This window comes from Myxocyprinus asiaticus, chromosome 29 (assembly GCF_019703515.2).
Source record: "Myxocyprinus asiaticus isolate MX2 ecotype Aquarium Trade chromosome 29, UBuf_Myxa_2, whole genome shotgun sequence".
Classification (NCBI taxonomy): Eukaryota; Metazoa; Chordata; class Actinopteri; order Cypriniformes; family Catostomidae; genus Myxocyprinus; species Myxocyprinus asiaticus.
Window position 1 is genome coordinate 43471227 of NC_059372.1, and position 20445 is coordinate 43491671.

A 20445-nucleotide genomic window follows, 5' to 3' on the forward strand; every position below is an offset into this window, starting at 1 on the left:
TAATCCAGTTGCACTTGAGCTTCAACTCACGGACTGATGATCGGACATTCTCCTTTAGGATTTTCTGGAAGAGAGCAGAATTCATGTTTCCTTCAATTATTGCAAGTCGCCCTGGCCCTGAAGCAGCAAAGCATCCCCACACCATCACACTACCACCACCATGCTTGACTGTAAGTATGATGTTCTTTTTGTGGAATTTTTTGTTTGATTTACACCAGATGTAACAGGACCCCTGTCTTCCGTTCAGCAGTTCAACTTTCGATTCATCAGTCCACAGAACATCAATATCAACAATCATCAAGGTGTGTTTTTGCAAAATTCACTCGAGCCTTAATGTTATTCTGGGCTAGCAGTGGTTTTCGCCTCGCCACTCTTCCATGGATTGCATTTTTGGCCAGTATCTTTCTGATAGTGGAGCCATGAACTAGTGGTTGAACGATATATCGCCAAGGTCGATAAATCGGCTGATTTTTTCATTATTGGCATCGGCTGATAAAGTTTCCCATTTGGCCGATTTTTTTCTTAAGGGCGCCGAAAATCACCTGCTTGCATGTGAAACAACTGAGACATGTAAAAGACCAGTCACGGTTCATTTTGTTGTTACATGCCATCGTATTACTACAATAATAGACCAGTGTGCAACACAGTCTCATTTAAACGGTCTGCATACCAGAGCCGTGGCACATTTGAGCTCATAATGTTAAAGTGCTTGCCTGATTCATTCTCCCTCTCTCTCCTCAACAGTTCTCTGTAACTTTTAACTGTCTTAGCTTATGAGAAAAAGGCAAATATCAATAAAACTAATATCATATACCATCTGCAAATATGTGCATATCTCGTTTAAACAGATGTAATGAACCAACCTCACAAAACTTCAGCAGATCCAGCATCCTTTGGAATGCTTTTAAATCTTCCTCTGAAGCATGTATTCTAACAGTCTATCCTCAATAGTTCCCTCTAACTTTTCTAATGATAAAAGGCAAATATCAATAAAACTTGTATTATATACTGTTTGCAAATATGCAGATATCTAATTTAAACAGATGTAATTCACAAACCTCATGAAAATCCAGCATTTCTTCCCGTCGAGCGCTCATCTAATATCTTCCTCTGAAGCACGTATCCTATCAGCCAGAATCAAAAACTTCAGGATCAGGATCAAAAGTTCCTCTTATTCACAAATCATGACAACAATCCAAGCAGGTGATCCAGGCCCGTTTAAACTGAGATTGAGGCTTGTGCTGGATCCGCACGAGCGCGTGAGTGCAACTTCAAGGCTGCATCCGAAATAGGGAAAATTCTGCCCGTGGAGGCTGTATACGGAGGTAAGGTGAAAATAAGGTGCTCTTCAAACTGTTCGGAGACCAGTTTCCTTAAGAGTTCCATTTATTCAAAACAGATGTCAGTTAAGCCATTAAGTGATTAGACAGCAAGGTAGCAAGTCAGCTGCTTACATTTTCAGATGCAGCCCAAGGTAAAAGTGCTTCACGTGTGCTATAAGTAAATGTCTTATTCACTATGCACTGTATGTACAATTGGTTTGATTCGATATTTTTTTGAGTAAATGCTTCTGCTAATGTGGACATGCCATCCATGGTTGCTGGACTACTGTGTGTACTGTTATTTCCTTCTTCCTAATATATTAACTATTTCTTCAAGTGCAAATAAATTACTAAAATGTGATGACTAAATAGAAATCTATAGAAACTGCTATCTACCATTTAAAATACACTATTATTATTTTTTGTTTTGTTTTGTGTGAAATTGAGTAAATATAATGCTAAATAAGAGTTTATTATTATTATTATTATTATTTTTAGCAATTTTGTGTTTGTTATTTACTATAATAAATAGTGTGATATATCGGCATTTTATTGGCCTGTCGGCCACCCTGTTCTCTGAATATCGGCATTGTCCATTAAAAAACCCATATACAAAGGTCGAGCACAATCATGAACAGTGACCTTTATTGATGCGAGAGAGGCCTGCAGTTGTCCTTGGCTTTTTTGTGAATTCCTGGATGAGTCATTGCTGTGCTCTTGGAGGAATTTTGGAAGGTCAGCCACTTCTGGGAAGGTTCACTACTGTGCCAAGTTTTCTCCATTTGGAGATAATGGCTCTCACTGTGGTTCTTTGGAGTCCCAGAGCCTTTGAAATAGCATTGTAACCCTTCCCAGACTGATGTATTTCAATCACCTTTATCCTCATAATTTCTGGAATTTCTTTCGACCTTGGCATAGTGTGCTACTGGGTGAGACCTTTTTGCCAACTTCATGCTGCTGAAAAAGTTCTATTTAGGTGTTGATTTGACTGAACAGGGCTGGCATTAATCAGGCCTGGGTGTATCTAGTCCATCTGAACCCCATTATGAATGCAGTTTCATAGATTTGGGGATTTAGTACCTAAGGGGGCGAATATTTTTTCACACATGCCCAGTTGTTTTCTGATAACTTTTTTTGCTTCAGTAAATAAAATTATCATTTAAAAACTGTATTTTGTGTTCACTCAGATTGCCTTTGTTTTATGTTAGATTTTGTTTGAATTTTGGAAACAATTTAGTATAGGAAGTCTTTGTTTAGAATGCTGCTCAGCGAAAGTCAAGCCCCAGTGTTTCTGGTAATTATGGGGCATATGTCTGACTTCTTGGCCATTCCTCTTTGGTATTTTGGACAGTATCTCCACCTGACATGCAAAAGACCAGGGTTTGATTTCCTGATGGGTTCAGATATAACCAGATGCTGCCACGCAGCACCAGCAGTTTCAGGCCAGAAGCTCCTCTTGGATGTGTTTCCTTCATCGTTCCTATAGCTCAATTGCCATGGTTGTGGGTTTGATTCCCAGGGAATGCATAAATGGATAAAATGTTGATAAAAGTCACTCTGGATAAAATTATAAATATAAACTAGAGATCAAATTGAGATGAGCTTTCTGCTGGCAACCAATAATTTTGCATAACTTCACCCAGAAAATCAAACTTCTGAGGTGTTCTAAAATGGCACTGAAATTCTTCATAGATTGATTGTTCGAGTTCCAATACCCTAGGATCGGACATATTATACCGACTCACTGACAAGCGCCATCTCCTATCAGACATGTTTGAATTGGCTCAAGCATATTAACCTTCCCTTGAGGAGCAACCGGAAGAGTGTGGTATCAGCAGTGTGGGAGACCCGGGTTCGTATCCCGCATTGAAACCATGTAATCACGTTTGCATAATCAGTGATGAACGCGATTTGAAGGTTGCATTTCTCCCTCTAACATTACATTTTTACTTCACTGATGATTAGATTTAGGGTTGGTGTTTGTTGATTACTAAAAAAAAAGTGATTTTGATTTGTCTCTCTTTTTCAAAAAAAAAAAAAGCAAAAATCAAAGTTACAGTGAGACACTTACAATGGAAGTGAATGGGGCCAATTGTCCCTCTAGGATTATAAATATTCATTCCTCTTCATTGTATTACATAATTTACTAAAAATACAAACTAAAACCACTCAATTTTGGTGTCTTTTTGTGGACATTTCACCCAGAAACGAGCTCACACGTACCCACAAGTTCAAAAACACTTTCAGCATCAGCCACTGGGGGCAGTGATTTGAGTGATTTCAACAGCAGAACTTTCAACCTACTGTCACTAAATTCACAGTGAGATCAGTCTGAATTTTGAGTGAATATGATGCAAAATAAGTATATATTTTATTTCTGTCTCATTTTCAGTGATTAAATTGTATTAAGCTTTGCATGTATCAGTGTAATATCAGGCACATACATACAGGTGCATCTCAATAAATTAGAATGTCGTGGAAAAGTTCATTTATTTCAGTAATTCAACTCAAATTGTGAAACTCGTGTATTAAATAAATTCAATGCACACAGACTGAAGTAGTTTAAGTCTTTGGTTCTTTTAATTGTGATGATTTTGGCTCACATTTAACAAAAACCCACCAATTCACTATCTCAAAAAATTAGAATATGGTGACATGCCAATCAGCTAATCAACTCAAAACACCTGCAAAGATTTCCTGAGCCTTCAAAATGGTCTCTCAGTTTGGTTCACTAGGCTACACAATTATGGGGAAGACTGCTGATCTGACAGTTGTCCAGAAGACAATCATTGACACCCTTCACAAGGAGGGTAAGCCACAAACATTCATTGCCAAAGAAGCTGGCTGTTCACAGAGTGCTGTATCCAAGCATGTTAACAGAAAGTTGAGTGGAAGGAAAAAGTGTGGAAGAAAAAGATGCACAACCAACCAAGAGAACCGCAGCCTTATGATTGTCAAGCAAAATCGATTCAAGAATTTGGGTGAACTTCACAAGGAATGGACTGAGGCTGGGGTCAAGGCATCAAGAGCCACCACACACAGACACTACAGTTGTTGTATTCCTCTTGTTAAGCCACTCCTGAACCACAGACAACATCAGAGGCGTCTTACCTGGGCTAAGGAGAAGAAGAACTGGACTGTTGCCCAGTGGTCCAAAGTCCTCTTTTCAGATGAGAGCAAGTTTTGTATTTCATTTGGAAACCAAGGTCCTAGAGTCTGGAGGAAGGGTGGAGAAGCTCATAGCCCAAGTTGCTTGAAGTCCAGTGTTAAGTTTCCACAGTCTGTGATGATTTGAGGTGCAATGTCATCTGCTGGTGTTGGTCCATTGTGTTTTTTGAAAACCAAAGTCACTGCACCCGTTTACCAAGAAATTTTGGAGCACTTCATGCTTCCTTCTGCTGACCAGCTTTTTAAAGATGCTGATTTCATTTTCCAGCAGGATTTGGCACCTGCCCACACTGCCAAAAGCTCCAAAAGTTGGTTAAATGACCATGGTGTTGGTGTGCTTGACTGGCCAGCAAACTCACCAGACCTGAACCCCAGAGAGAATCTATGGGGTATTGTCAAGAGGAAAATGAGAAACAAGAGACCAAAAAATGCAGATGAGCTGAAGGCCACTGTCAAAGAAACCTGGGCTTCCATACCACCTCAGCAGTGCCACAAACTGATCACCTCCATGCCACGCCGAATTGAGGCAGTAATTAAAGCAAAAGGAGCCCCTACCAAGTATTGAGTACATATACAGTAAATGAACATACTTTCCAGAAGGCCAACAATTAACTAAAAATGTTTCTTTTATTGGTCTTATGATGTATTCTAATTTTTTGAGATAGTGAATTGGTGGGTTTTTGTTAAATGTGAGCCAAAATCTTCAAATACTTCAGTCTGTGAGCATTGAATTTATTTAATACACGAGTTTCACAATTTGAGTTGAATTACTGAAATAAATGAACTTTTCCACGACATTCTAATTTATTGAGATGCACCTGTATATACATATATATATATATATATATATATATATATATATATATATATATATATATATATATATATATATATATACATACATACACACATACTCACACACATCAGTCTTTATCAGGCAACCAGTATTGATCTTAGATACATTTGGTGCGCATCTGCTTCCATGTCTGTAGGTTTTGACATTACACAGCAACAACTTCCCCCCAACCATACTGGCACAATCAAAGTGTTGTTTATCTAGAATTCCATGCATGTGAAGCCATCAGGAAATGAATGAAATTGACCTCAATTTGGCACAAAGTGAACAATAAAAGCGCTGTCTATATGTCTATTTTAATCTCAGTGGGAAACAGTGGAAACATTACATTTACGTCTTGTGTCCCTATAGAAAGAGAGCTAGCAGCTTGATCACCCCTGAGGGTCTTTAATGCTTGTTTGGGGAGTTCAGGTTGGTAGGTCACAGAGACCTTTAGTAACCTCACTTCTCATTTCACACGGGCCGCAGATGTGTCTAATGTGCGGCAATTGAATTAAAACCTGAGAAAATCCTAATGGAACGCACTACACACACTATTAATAGACACTGAGCCCATGGAAACAAGGTAAATCTGTTTGTTCTCTGAGTGTCAGATGAAACCGAAAACATAAGAGGGACAGAGAGAGGGAAAACCCCTCTGAGATGGAGCATCTTTCTGCAGGAATGCTTCAGTTCCCTCTGTATGTTCTCTAAAGCAGTGCTTCTCAACTGGACCCAGATTTTATTCAGTCTAGGCCTATATAGAATGTTTTTATTTTGTTTCAGTTGGTTTTAAAATTGACACATGGCTTTACTTGAAGATTCTGGTCTTAGCTAAGAGCGCATCCATAGAGAGTTTAAAGATACATTTGCAAATAGTGATGAATGACTGTACAGGTGAGGTTGTGTGAAAAGCCCTTATATGGAGATGGTATGGGCATGTTTTATGCAAATTACCAAATGTTCAGTGTTGGGGAAGCTACTTGGAAACTGTAGCTTTTCAAGCTTCAAGCTGCTCATAACTTAAAGTAGTTAAACCACAGTCAAGCTTCTTTACAAAAGTTACTAACAAAAAGTATCTAACTAAATACTAAATATTAGATGATATTATTTAATTCAGAAGTTCTGATTGCAGAATCAAATAATATCACCTGATAGTTTTTTTTTTAATTATTTTTTTAATTAGGGTGACATTAAACAGTCAGGGTGACGACATTAAATTTAATAAATGTATACTCAATATACACTAATAAACTAGAAAGCACTATATTTTATACAACTGAATCGAAATATACTGATAAAGAGCAGCAATACACTAAATATTTATCTTTAGTGACTTCTGGAAAAGTCCCTTTAACGGGACTTTTGAGACCATCGGAGCAGGGAGCAAAGGAGTCTTCATCATGAAGACCTCAGAGACCACCAGAATAGGGAGCATAGGGGCCTCCCTTGCTGGGACCTCTGAGACCACCAGAGCAGCGATTGAAGGGACCTCATTCGCGGGGAAGGGGCCTTCGTCGCCTCCAGCAAGAGAGTACTGTGTGCCTTAGTGGAGGTTTGGCTGTAACCCACTATGTAGGAAGAGAAGCTGTGCCTTAAAGCATAATCAATACAGTACACCAAGGATAATTCACATCTGCCTCCTGGTAGACATGATTTAATCGGCTCATATAGACCAAATTGAAAAATGGCTTTGAGGGCTATATAATTCCAATCTAGCCTGTGAGCTTAGGCACAAAACAGTTCAACAAACTCTTTAATGGAGTCTGTTTCCTGCCTGAGAGACTGGAGTTTCATGGCTGCTAGATCCATAACTTGGTCAGTTCTTCTGTAATGATGGTCTTGAGAAGCGAGATGCAGATCTTAGTGCAAATTTAACAAAAGGCAAACTAAACACAAGAAACTAGAAAACAGAACACTCCAACACAAGAGCCTTACAAGGACAAGAACTGAAAAAGACACAGAGAACATACACAAAGACTAACAAGGTTAACAAGACACACTTGGGACAAATCAACAAGGGAAACAGGAAACATGGGCAGAACTTCAAAATTAAAGACACAAGAAACCTTGCAACCTTTACTGGATGATAGGGAACGTCCCATATTTGACAAACTAGTTCATTTACATGAATCGTCTGAAAGATCAGACTCATTAAAATTCATTGGATATCCCAACACTAAAGATAAGGGAATCATTTATATTAACCTGTTTATTAACTTGTACTATCCGAAATTACCGATTCACTTAAATGATTTGGTTTTCCCAGCACTATGACAGAAAGAGTACCATTTAGGTGAGTCTGTTTGATTACTACCTCAGCTCCATTGCTGCGTTCACAATAAAATGTGACAAATGAAGTGTTTTATGGCGCTACTCATTGGAAAATGTAGCTCGTTACTGGAAAGCTACACTATTGTTAAAATAGCGGAACTACTGTCATGCTCCTTAAAAGTTAGTAGCTTCGCTACTTTTAGTAAGTTACTCTGCAACACTGGTAGGCATGCACTCCCTAACAAAGAATAATCTGGATTGATTAACATTAGAATGAGGGTTGTGGTTGGCACAAATCTTGTTTATCCTGTACAGTTTTGTTCATGGTTTTTGAGGATGAGGGTATGTCTCGAAACCTGTCCATATTGGCATCTCCCTAATTTGGCTAACATAGTACAGCTTCTGCATAGTAAGAGATGAATTTATACCTAAGTGCCTAGACTCATGGCAACAACATGTTCAAAAACAAAAGCTCTTCATGCTCGTTCACACCATATATCATATAAGAAAGCCTGATAAACATTAAACCTTTACTTTGTGTACAGGTTTTGGTAACACTTTACAATAAAGTTCCATTTGTCAGCATTAGTTAGTGCTGTCGCCTCACAGCAAGAAGGTCCCAGGTACGAATCCTGGCTCAACTGGGCCTTTCTGTGTGGAGTTTGCATGTTCTCCCTGTGTTCGTGTGGGTTTCCTCCAAATGCTCTGGTTTCCCCCACAAGTCCAAAAAAACATGCAGGTTAAGTGAATTGGAGACAATTGCGAGCAACTAGGGGTTGCTTCAGGAAGGGCATCCAGCGTAAAACCGGTGCCAAATCAAATATGCGGATTATGGATGGTCTGCTGTGGACCCCCAACAGGAGCCGCCGGAAGAAGAAGTTAATGCATTTGGTATCATGAACAAAAACGTAACAATATATATTTTTTACTTAATTTATTAATCTTTGTTAATGTTGGTAAATAAAAATACTATTGTTCATTCATTATTGTTCGTTCATGTTATTTCATAGTGCATTAACTAATGTTAACAAATGCAACTTTTTATTTTAAAAATGCATTACTATATGTTGAAATTAACATTAACTAAATTAATAAATGCTTAATAAGCATTGCTCATTGTTAATTCATGTTAACTAATGTTAAAGAATGTTAACAAATGGAAAACTTATTGTAAAGTGTTATACAGGTTTATAATACTTAATAAATGTTTCATATGTGTCCACTTTACACTGAGGTACATTTTCATAGGTTACTAATGTTGAATAAATGTTATTAGGCATTTATAAGATATGAAGTAAAATGGTTCACTATTTGGCAGGTATTGCATGACAGTTACCCAGGAAGTAGAGAAATAGCATAATCTCTTGTGTCTGAAGCGAGTGGCGAGTTTGAGTGAAAATGGGAATGTGTTGAAAGCACATAGTACAGTAGGAGAGAAGAAAAGAAGAAAAAATACAAAAAGAATTATGATTGATACTTTGGTGTTTTTTAAAGTTTTCAAGCTTCAATAAGGACATAAAAGCACCATGAAAGTATTATAAAAGTGATCCTTACAACTTGTATGCTATGCTTTATTCCAAGTCTTCTGAAACCTTAATGTGACTTAATGTGAAAAACTGACCAAAATGTACATGGTTATTTACTAATAATCATTGTACGTCCTTTTAGAAACTTGAAAGCTCTAGTTCCCATGCCCTACTTAGTGAAATTACGGTCACCTGGTTCATACAAGATCATTCTGAAAAAACATATGGTGGGCTGAAGATCCGTTGGTCTTCTGTCTTGTTGTAGAAAACCAGGCTGAAGAACATTCATCAGACCACATTTGTTTGTTCCACTCTACAGAATCCAGGTTATGAGGTCCTTACACCAGGTTATGTGCTGGTCTTTGATATTCACAGTTTCTGAATAGCAGCACTAACGTCAATTCTTTGAAGCCCTCAGTTTTTAACCACAAAATGTGGTTATGTTTTATTTTCTGCTCTACATACCCAAGAACACTAAACCAAACCTGACATATGCAAAACCAATCACGTTACTATACCTACATTTTTGTGAAATGATTTTTGGCAGTTTCCTGGTGAAATGAACACTAGAGGTGCTTTTATTCACTTTCACACAAATCACGGCAGATTATCAGTTCATACACAATTATTTTTCGCCTTGTTCCTTACACAATGCTATCTTATAACATCTAAACATTTTTACTATAGCACATGACTTATTAGGTGATACATTTTAACATTTGCATTACATAACCAACTACATTTACAAGATTGTTCAAGTGTGATCAAATTGTGCGGTAGCTCAACTGAGAGCATTGCACTTGCAATGTAAAGGACCGGGGTATGAGTCCTGAAGAGCATGCAAGTCGACACGTGAGTTGAAACTGTCATAGAAGTACCACAAAATGACATGGTTGCTTCAGCAATTGTGTTTTTCATCTCACATTTGCTTTTTATGACACTATCGGTTAGGTTTAGGTTTAGGGTAGGGATGTCGGTTTTGTTGATTTAAAACTTGATATAGCATTAACCTTAAAGACTGTTTTGAATAGAGCCCTACCGATATGGGATTTTTGAGACCGATACAGATTTTAGAGGGGGGAAATTCACTGTTTACCGATATGGTGGCCGATATAGTTAATTTTTGAGCTGGAATGAAAACAGACCTTTTCTATGTGGATTGTGCACTGATTTTGCACCGATATGACTATGCATAGGTACTCAGAAGGCTGCTTTCTTAAATATTTTTATCAAAGAATATTTGACATTATTATTATACATTGTCAACAAATTCTAGAAATGAACACTGAGAAAATAAAGAATAAATAAAAATACAATAAATAGCTAAATAAACATCAGTACTGTATGTTCAGTATCAGTCAATTGCTGACCATTAAAATAAAGAATAAATAAAAATAAAATAAATAGCTAAATAAACATCAGTACAGTATGTTTAGTATCAGTCAATGGCTGACCATTTAAATAAATAATAAATTCAAATAAAAATAAATAGCTAAATAAACATCAGTACGGTATGTTTAGTATCAGTCAAATGCTGACTATTTTAATACTGCCAGTCAATTAGGGGCAGATTGTAAAACAAGAAGCATTTACACCTGTCAATTCAAGAGATAAACAGCAGCAGCGGTGTTACACCATATTCTGATATACAAGATCAGGGGAAACTTTCAACGGTGGAAAACCAGACTTTTAAATATTAAATTTTATAAATCCAATGACTGGAATTGTTCAGCTGAAGGGGGTACCAAACTGCAAATCCTGAACAAAACAGTTTGGTGAATACATGTTTACACATTAGCTTCCACTCAGCTGACATGGTATGAAAGTAGCTACATGGTTAGCTAGTTAGCTATAAGCTCGTTGTCATGGATAATAAAAGATGGACGTTGTTTATTTACTTTCCAGCACTGTGTCTCACCAACTAGGTAACAACATAGCATGAAATCAACACTCAACAGACACGATCCACCACTGCACCATTGTCTGCTGAGCTGCAAAAAGATGCTCTGATGTTTACCTTTCAATCTGCTACATTACTGACTGCACTGACAAACTATAGCTGGCTAACATAACAACCAGATGAGATAAACATGAGTGACATGGTTGTCAGGGACAGGGTTAACATTATATTAGTTATACTGAAAAGGGAAAATGATGAGGTCATTGTTTATTAACTTTCCAGTCTGTATTTCAGAAACTAGTTAACAACTTACTGTGAAGACACCACTTAACTCCGCACTGTCTGCAGAACCACCGTCAGTTCAGAGTCAGCTCTGTAAAAAAAGTCGGAGTCCTCTGCTGGACAAACTACGTTATGACACCAATTCTAAATCACCCCAAGCATTGTTTTCTGCATTATATGTTCTGAAAAAAAAGTTTTCATATCTGCGCATATCGGAAAACATACAGGTGCTGGTCATATAATTAGAATATCATCAAAAAGTTGATTTATTTCACTAATTCCATTCAGAAAGTGAAACTTGTATATTATATTCATTCATTACACACAGACTGATATATTTCAAATGTTTATTTCTTTTAATTTTGATGATTATAACTGACAACTAAGGAAAATCCCAAATTCAGTATCTCAGAAAATTAGAATATTACTTAAGACCAATACAAAGAAAGGATTTTGAGAAATCTTGGCCAACTGAAAAGTATGAACATGAAAAGTATGAGCATGTACAGCACTCAATACTTAGTTGGGGCTCCTTTTGCCTGAATTACTGCAGCAATGCGGCGTGGCATGGAGTCGATAAGTCTGTGGCACTGCTCAGGTGTTATGAGAGCCCAGGTTGCTCTAATAGTGGCCTTCAGCTCTTCTGCATTGTTGGGTCTGGCATATTGCATCTTCCTCTTCACAATACCCCATAGATTTTCTATGGGGTTAAGGTCAGGCGAGTTTGCTGGCCAATTAAGAACAGGGATACCATGGTCCTTAAACCAGATACTGGTTGCTTTGGCACTGTGTGCAGGTGCCAAGTCCTGTTGGAAAATGAAATCTGCATCTCCATAAAGTTGGTCAGCAGCAGGAAGCATGAAGTGCTCTAAAACTTCCTGGTATACGGCTGCGTTGACCTTGGACCTCAGAAAACACAGTGGACCAATACCAGCAGATGACATGGCACCCCAAACCATCACTGACTGTGGAAACTTTACACTGGACCTCAAGCAACGTGGATTGTGTGCCTCTCCTCTCTTCCTCCAGACTCTGGGACCCTGATTTCCAAAGGAAATGCAAAATTTACTTTCATCAGAGAACATAACTTTGGACCACTCAGCAGCAGTCCAGTCCTTTTTGTCTTTAGCCCAGGCGAGACGCTTCAGACGCTGTCTGTTGTTCAAGAGTGGCTTGACACAAGGAATGCGACAGCTGAAACCCATGTCTTGCATACGTCTGTGCGTAGTGGTTCTCCCCCACATTTTTGAATGGGTTTTGTTTCACAATCCTCTCCAGGGTGCGGTTATCCCTATCGCTTGTACACTTTTTTCACCACATCTTTTCCTTCCCTTCGCCTCTCTATTAATGTGCTTGGACACAGAGCTCTGTGAACAGCCAGCCTCTTTTGCAATGACCTTTTGTGTCTTGCCCTCCTTGTGCAACGTGTCAAAGGTCGTCTTTTGGACAACTGTCAAGTCAGCAGTCTTCCCCGTGATTGTGTAGCGTACAGAACTAGACTGAGAGACCATTTAAAGGCCTTTGCAGTGTGTTTTGAGTTAATTAGCTGATTAGAGTGTGGCGCCAGGTGTCTTCAATATTGAACCTTTTCACAATATTCTAATTTTCTGAGATACTGATCTTGGGATTTTCCTTAGTTGTCAGTTATAATCATCAAAATTAAAAGAAATAAACATTTGAAATATATCAGTCTGTGTGTAATGAATGAATATAATATACAAGTTTCACTTTTTGAATGGAATTAGTGAAATAAATCAACTTTTTGATGATATTCTAATTATATGACCAGCACCTGTATATGCGATACATCGGTCGGGCACTAGTTTTGAAGAACATTTAACTCACTTTTAACACCACACAGTGAACATTCAACCTCAGAGCTGCCACGGTACTTGTAATTTTGCAAAAATATCGCCAGTCACGGAATTTTCATGAGATCAGGCTGCAGAGTTGCAGCTGAAAATATATCAGTGGCTGCATGTATTATAATATCAGGTGTTTACGTGATCCACTGGACCAAAATGAGCAACATTTGCCTGATAGTAGTAGTGTAGAGTTATATTCTGAAGTTAAATACAGAGTTACGGGTTTGTTTTAAATCCCTAAGCCCAAGTATTGGCAATAGTAGTGATGCTTGCTCTGTCTTCAAAAAACCACATGGCATATACATTCATGCACAATGTTAGTGCTTTTGCAGCCATGCATCATGCCTTGTGTTATTTTCCTCTTTAAGCTTTTTAACCACACATATCACCACGTGTATGGTGGATTTACACGAACATGTGTTCAACACCACAGTCTCCACCAAAAATGTGCTAAAATGTGTTTGAACACCGGTGGTGACCTACAAATCCTGCAAAGCCACAGCTCACCCTGCAGCAACGCAGCAACATAATGTATGCTTAAATATTCATGCAAGTCTTATATGTGCATGGGTTGAAGTGGCATAAGACATAATGCAGGATGGGCATCTACGTAGTTTTTCTTTCATAAAAGTCATTTGACTCTGCGAGCGTCATGATACAGAGTGGAAAGCAGTGACTTTGAGGCAGAACATTGCTGCTGTGTTCTGCTCAGTGTCATATTTGCATGAACATTTGTTTACAGAAGATTAAGGCACATGGAAACACAGAGAGGAGGATCATGGGAAACAGAAGGCCTTACTATGTAAGTTTGTGGGAGGTAGAGAGTAGAAGTGAAGCGGTTCACGTGAAAAATGTCACTTCAATAACTGTCTGGTTTGGTTCAGCTGCGAAATTGGACATCAGAAGACTACAAAGGACAGTTTGGACTGCTGAGAGGATTATTGGTTGCCCCCTGCCCCCCCTTCAAGAACTATACACTTCCAGAGTGAGGAAAAAGGCTGGAAAAATCACTCTCAACCCCACTCACCCTGCCCACTACATTTTTGAACTGTTGCCTTCTGGCCGACGCTTCAGAGCTCTGAGCACTAGAACCGTCAGGCAGAGGAACAGTTTTTTTCCCTCAGGCTATCCATCTCATGAACAGTTAAAACAATAAGCAATAATTGAGCAATAATTAATGTGCAATATACAGCTTAGTCTATTTATATGTATCCAACATATCCTACTTCTTCTGCCATTACATTCCCTTGCGCTATCTGTATTTAACAAATTTGTATTTGTAAATGCATATACAGTATATATATATTTTGTCTTATTGTGTATTTCTATATATACTTATATTTTCTATTCGCTTTTTATTTTTATTCTATTTTTTTATTATCTCTGTCTTGTTGTATTGTTTGTGCACTGGAAGCTTCTGTCACCAAGACAAATTCCTTGTATGTGTAAGCGAACTTGGCAACAAAGCTGATTCTGATTCTGATTCTGAAATGAATACACTAAAAAATTGCCAGGATTTTACTATGTAATCAATGCAGCTTATGATTACACAACAAATTACAGTTACAAAGTATACATATTGGACTGCATTGTTGGGAAAAGAATTATGTAAATAGTTGTTTTGTTCGAAGTGACCATTATGTTGATTAGTGTTCCTGTTGGCTGCCAACTTGGGCTTTATTTACTTATAATTAATTTTCTCAGAGACAGTAATTGTGTGTAATAGTGTTTCAGAACAGTATAGAGCTCAAGAGTCAGTAAAATGCCCATTTTCATTTTCTCCATAGGATAAATAATTTTTAACAAAAAAATGTAACCTTTAAAGACAGACCTACTGTGAGCTCTGAGGTTGTTAATGGATAATATATGCTTCTGTTGAAGCCATCAGTTGGCATCATTTCAACTTTATTTCAAATAATTGTATTTAAAGGTGCTATATGTAATATTTGTACTGTACTAAATCATAAAATGTCCATAATATGTCATTAGAGAATTAGGAAACATGCTAAGTTGAAATACTGGCTTCTCCGATAACAATGCTACAGCCAGTATATTCTACTTTGAAGTTTATGTTTTGGCCTGTGTGATCCTGCCCACTGCCCACTCACCAATAGTATTTCGACACCGCTGGGTTGCCAGATTTGAACAAGTTTGCAGGCAAACAATACTGCATGCTGCAGCCATGGAAGCCAGCAAACGAACTGGATCAGAGACAACAGATTCCACCCAACCTAAAAAGCCTTGCCATCCATCTAAAAACCACCATGACCAGAGACCTGGTAAAACAAGGATAAATATTGGAGATGCCTTTGGAAGATGGAGACAGCTTAAAGCCCAGAAATCCTTTCAAACAGATGCTGAGTTGGCTAATTTGCATGTCAACATTCTGGCAACCCGCATGAGCTTTGAGTCTGGGGCGGGCAGACAACTCTCCAATATTTTGAATTTGGACTGCAGTACCCATTTCAAATGCTTGTTGTCAATCTTACATATAGCACCTTTAATAGCAAAATTCCTGGTGAAGAACCTGGAACCAAGACAGGCACTGTTGCACTCTATTGTGGTTGCACTGTGTTCTATAGAGAAAATTAGCTAGTAACTTGGTGATGGACTCTTAATTAAACTTTTTTAAAATTTTTTAAAAATTTAAAGTCTCTGTATACATAAGTTAGGCATATGAGGTATCATTTGAAAGCTTAGAATTAGAACTTTTCAGAGATAACCATCACTTCTGCATTTATGTTACATAAAATAACAAAATAAACTTACCTTAGGGAGTTCTCAAAAATTGAGCCATTTCTTTACTTGTTTGTGAGCTTTCTTGGCTGAATAATCCAATGTTATATCTTAGATGTACAGAACAAAATATGCCATCCAGAAGGAAATGCATGCTAAAAAAATCATCAGAAAAATATGTTTTCGACATATTTCGATTGATGATAAAATGTTTTATATCATCACAAAGGGGAGGATCTCAGCTTTCTAATGAGACACATAGATTGAGCTTCTAGTCCACTCAGATGCCAAAATATTTGATGAAACAATGAGGATGTTGTATGAACTGAAAATTAGACTGAATGTCTATGGACGAGCACATCTGTGAGGGCTAAAATGATTAGAGCGCCACCTACATTTCAGATCGGTATATTGTGATGGAATGTGATAGAGAATTTTTTTTTCTAGTGCTGAACAGAACCAGCATTACATGTTTACAAAGTTAAGATAAAAAAAAATTCAAAAAACTTTCTGTTTATCATAAGATTATAAACACATACAATATTATTTATGAATAATAGGAGTGTGTGTGTGTGGAGGGGGGGGGGGGGGGGTTCTCTGAAAAATGAGACCAATTTTTTTGCAATTAGTCCACAGTAAGTGTGAAAGGTGAGCTTTTAAATTTGAGTGTTAAGAATTGCGGGAGGCCGCCCAAATATGCACCAGAGTTTAAGGGTTATGCCTGATCATAATGTGTAAATTACACTATATATGACCATATTGTAAGTTATAGTACTAAAATAATGTAATCTTTAATAAACTACCATACTACTGTAAGAATTTCTGTCAAAGTACAGCAACTAGTAGCCAGGAATATAGTGTAAATTTACGTAAAAATCTTTTTTACAGTGTATGCATACTTAAGGATAATTTAAGGCTAATTTATACTTACTGTGCGAACAGCTTCGCTTAGTTCACCTACAAATGATGACAAAATGCAGTGACGTTTTTGTTCCACCAAGGTATTCATTTGGTGAGATTTCTTCTGTTCGCACACATCTCTGAAATTCTTGACCCAAGAGAATTCAGCTGGTTGAAGAGCACTGATGATTGGTTAAAACTATTCGTGGGTGTGGTTTGGATGTGCTTTTTATTTACAATTGCGCGCACCAGCTGAGAAGTTGTTACTTAGGTTAATGTCGTTAAAATGGATAACTTTGAAGCCTGTCTCTTAGAGATTGTGCGGAAGTATACTTTTTTACATGATTTGCAACACAAATGCTACAAAGACAGCACGGCCACAACAAATTAGTGGAGAGAGATTTGAGTTTTTAAAAGTGAAAGGGGCCGTGACAAGTGTAATAAAGCAAAGAAGCGGCACAGTGCTAAAAGCGGTGGTCCACGGAGAGAAAAACCTGCATTATTGGCTTTACTTGTGGCTGGAACAGTACGTTAAATACCATCACATTACCCTAAACAAACTAATTTTAAAATGGCGCTGCACATAGTATAAACGGTGGCTTCGTTTGCCTAAAGTGCTTTAGTTCGTCCAGCAGAAAAAAGTTTGGCTTCTTCCAAAGTATAAACCAGGCTTATACTGCGGTTCTCATATATTGAGTACCAATGCCTATGAATTATCAGTTATTACTAAAGAGAATGGGTTGTCATTAAACGGTTACTAAACGTGTTGGTTGCATCCAGTGCAGACAGCAACATTGATTACAATGGGAGCTAGCGATTTGCTTTTGACGTGATGTGTCGCACAGCTCGTGTTCGGAGAAGACAGGGTGTAACACCACTAGTAGAGAGGAAATCACAATTTTAGCTTATAATATATAGATTTTTTTTTCAAATGCTTTCATTTGTTCTGGGGAAATAAAACATAACAGATGCAATTAGTGAAGCCAACGTTTTAAGATTTATTGGGATAGTCTGTTATATTCATGAAAAGAATGCTCACAGTTATTAGACAGAGGGTGTTATTAACCTGTATTGCCCCTGCAGTAAAGCTTGCCCACTGGAGCTACAGTTTAAGGTCCAAGGACCACCATGTGACGCCAAACGTCACATGAACAATGGAATTTGGTTAAACATCAATCAGGGGAGACGACCGCCACATTCCCGCTCACTCTCACAGACAGGAAAAAATCCACTTTGCTCTTTCGTTAGCCACGTGAAAAACACAAGACATAATCTGTTTAGTGCTTATTTTATCGATACGATAATCAAGTGTTTTAATATCCATTTATGACTAAGATAGCACATACTTCTGGAAATTTCAGGTATATGGTACACCACCCATTAACTGTAAAATAATCTTGTGAAAAAACTGCCTTCTGCGGTTGCCAGAACTTTATTATAGTAAACAGTGATGGTGTTGCATTACAGGACAGTTGTATATTTTGCAGCTATTACTGTAACAGCTTGATACTTTTAAATGTATTTATAACGTAACCTGTAATAATGCAGATGGTACAACAGATCACTTGTGGATTTTCCAGTAACTGTGCCTAAAAATATAACCTGTATTACCATATAAACTGGTGATTCTCACGAAACCTTTCACCGAAATGTCTTGTTGGTGTCAAATAAAATTTTTCGTATAAAGCATAAAGCCTATATTTAGGGCCAATCATATTTTTTATATTTTGACATTATTTTCATGAAAGTTCTCATTACAGTAATGCAAGAAAAAAGGTCTCATTCTCATGATGGCAGTGCACCTCTCTCTCTCTGTCATGCACCTATGCGGGTGTTTTCAGACACTGACACGCAATACTAGTCGCATTTGACTGCCGCATAATTCAGCTGATTCATGTGGAAATTACGAAGAACCTGTACTCTGATCTGCTTACATCCCAAAGCCGCACGTTCAACAGAAAGTTCAATGATCCTGTACCCGCTTCCTCCTGCCAAATCCAAAAATAAATATTTACAAAAGCAAACAAGAGTCATATCAAAGGGAAATGCTCTACTAATGCCCTGCTAATGCCAACAGCTATCAAACTCAAATGTCATTCTTGGCCTACTGATTTTAGTCACTATTTAGGCTAAATAAAATGGAAACAACTATCTGACATAAGCCGTACCATGTACAAGTCACAACAATTGCAGCCTGCAGGAAATATGTGAGCCAATGCATCACAATAATCAAACCCATTTATGACGTAAAATCTTGTTTTCAGGGCCTGTTCTAAACTTTTCTGCATAAAAAATTTATTCCTGTGGCCAACATTGAGGTTACAGGCATTGACATTTCTCTCTTAGAAGTTCCTTTCAACTATTTTTATGTGTAGCTTGGTATTGTACTGTAGGTCTATCAACAGAACACAAATTTTTAGGCCACACTGCAAAAATAAGATAATAATAATAATAATAAATTATATAAATAAATAATAAAAATAATTAAATATATAAATAAATAACATTTATTTATATATAGATTTGTTCACTTGTCTTAAGCAAATTATACGTATATCTTGTTTTAAAGGTGCACTCAGTAATTTTTGTCTTTGTGTCATCATGGACTTACACTGACACCTATCGGCTTGGATGCAGCATCATTTAAAATCAATAGTTTTCAGTTTCTGATGACATTATAGAAATGTATTCACAGTCAGCCATGAATACTTTAATCAATGAGTGAAAGTGTCAAATAACAGGACGGTTACTGAGATTAAGTGAGTAGTATTCAGCTGGTCACGTGATTCTAACATGTGCGGACCCTCTCCATGTAGAATAAAACTTCTTTTATAAGGTTACTGATATGACTTCATTTTAATGTGAGTGCTCATGATTTCCTACATATATTGCAAAATCACAATTCATGTCTTTAGGAGTTACACTTTTTTAATGAGGAAAAAATGACCAAGTAATGACTTCAAATGATTCAGCAGCGTGCACATGAGCTTTCTGAGTCATTTAGATTGAATCACGAACCGGTTTAGACCGTTTTGTCACAGGTGACCAATTATTGTAAAAAATGGACTAAAATCTGTTCATTAGTGAATCTGACATATTTAGTACTGATTTAAAACTGACGACAGTATACACCAGGTACACGGCATGATGTATCAGTGTAGCTTATTGTCAATGCTACGCCGCTACCTAATTAATAAAATAGCTTTGTTAAAGAAAAGCTACCACCTCATTACTAAGAAATGTAGTTAAGCTAATAGCTGCACTATTTGTACATCACTGGCAAGAACGTGTCCTGTGTGAACAGCCCCTCAGGCAGCATCATAACTGATATGGAACAGCTTAAGTGACTGATCTGGAACACTCTATGTAGGCAGCGTCACACAAATAGCGCCGCTCACATGAGGTGCCAGAGACTCGGCTCAACGGAGAGTTTGATGTTAGCATGTTGCTAAGCTAACAATACAATACTCTAAGCATACAAATACACAGCACACACAAATATTAGGTAAAACCATCATTTTAATAAACTATATTTAACTAATTTATTGTTACTTTTCAGTATTGATTGAAATATAAATGTAAGTATATTTTTAGTCAGCTTTTCAGCTTTATCCTCTATTTTAGCATTTTGTTCACT

The 20445-nt window shown here is 37.5% G+C and overlaps 1 protein-coding gene across 2 annotated transcripts in view; it reads left to right on the forward strand.

Annotated features, from left to right (window-relative positions):
- Window positions 1-20445, forward strand: part of LOC127419795 (beta-1,4-galactosyltransferase 5) — a 59014-nt gene that overhangs the window by 2991 nt on the left and 35578 nt on the right. Inside the window, exon 2 of one of the 2 annotated variants that reach the window (XM_051661533.1) lies at window positions 59-170. The exons of the other annotated variant lie outside the window; for it this stretch is intronic. Coding sequence (XP_051517493.1) covers window positions 161-170 — 10 coding nt within the window. The 5' untranslated portion in view covers window positions 59-160. The remainder of the gene's footprint in view (window positions 1-58; window positions 171-20445) is intronic. 2 annotated transcript variants of the gene reach the window in all.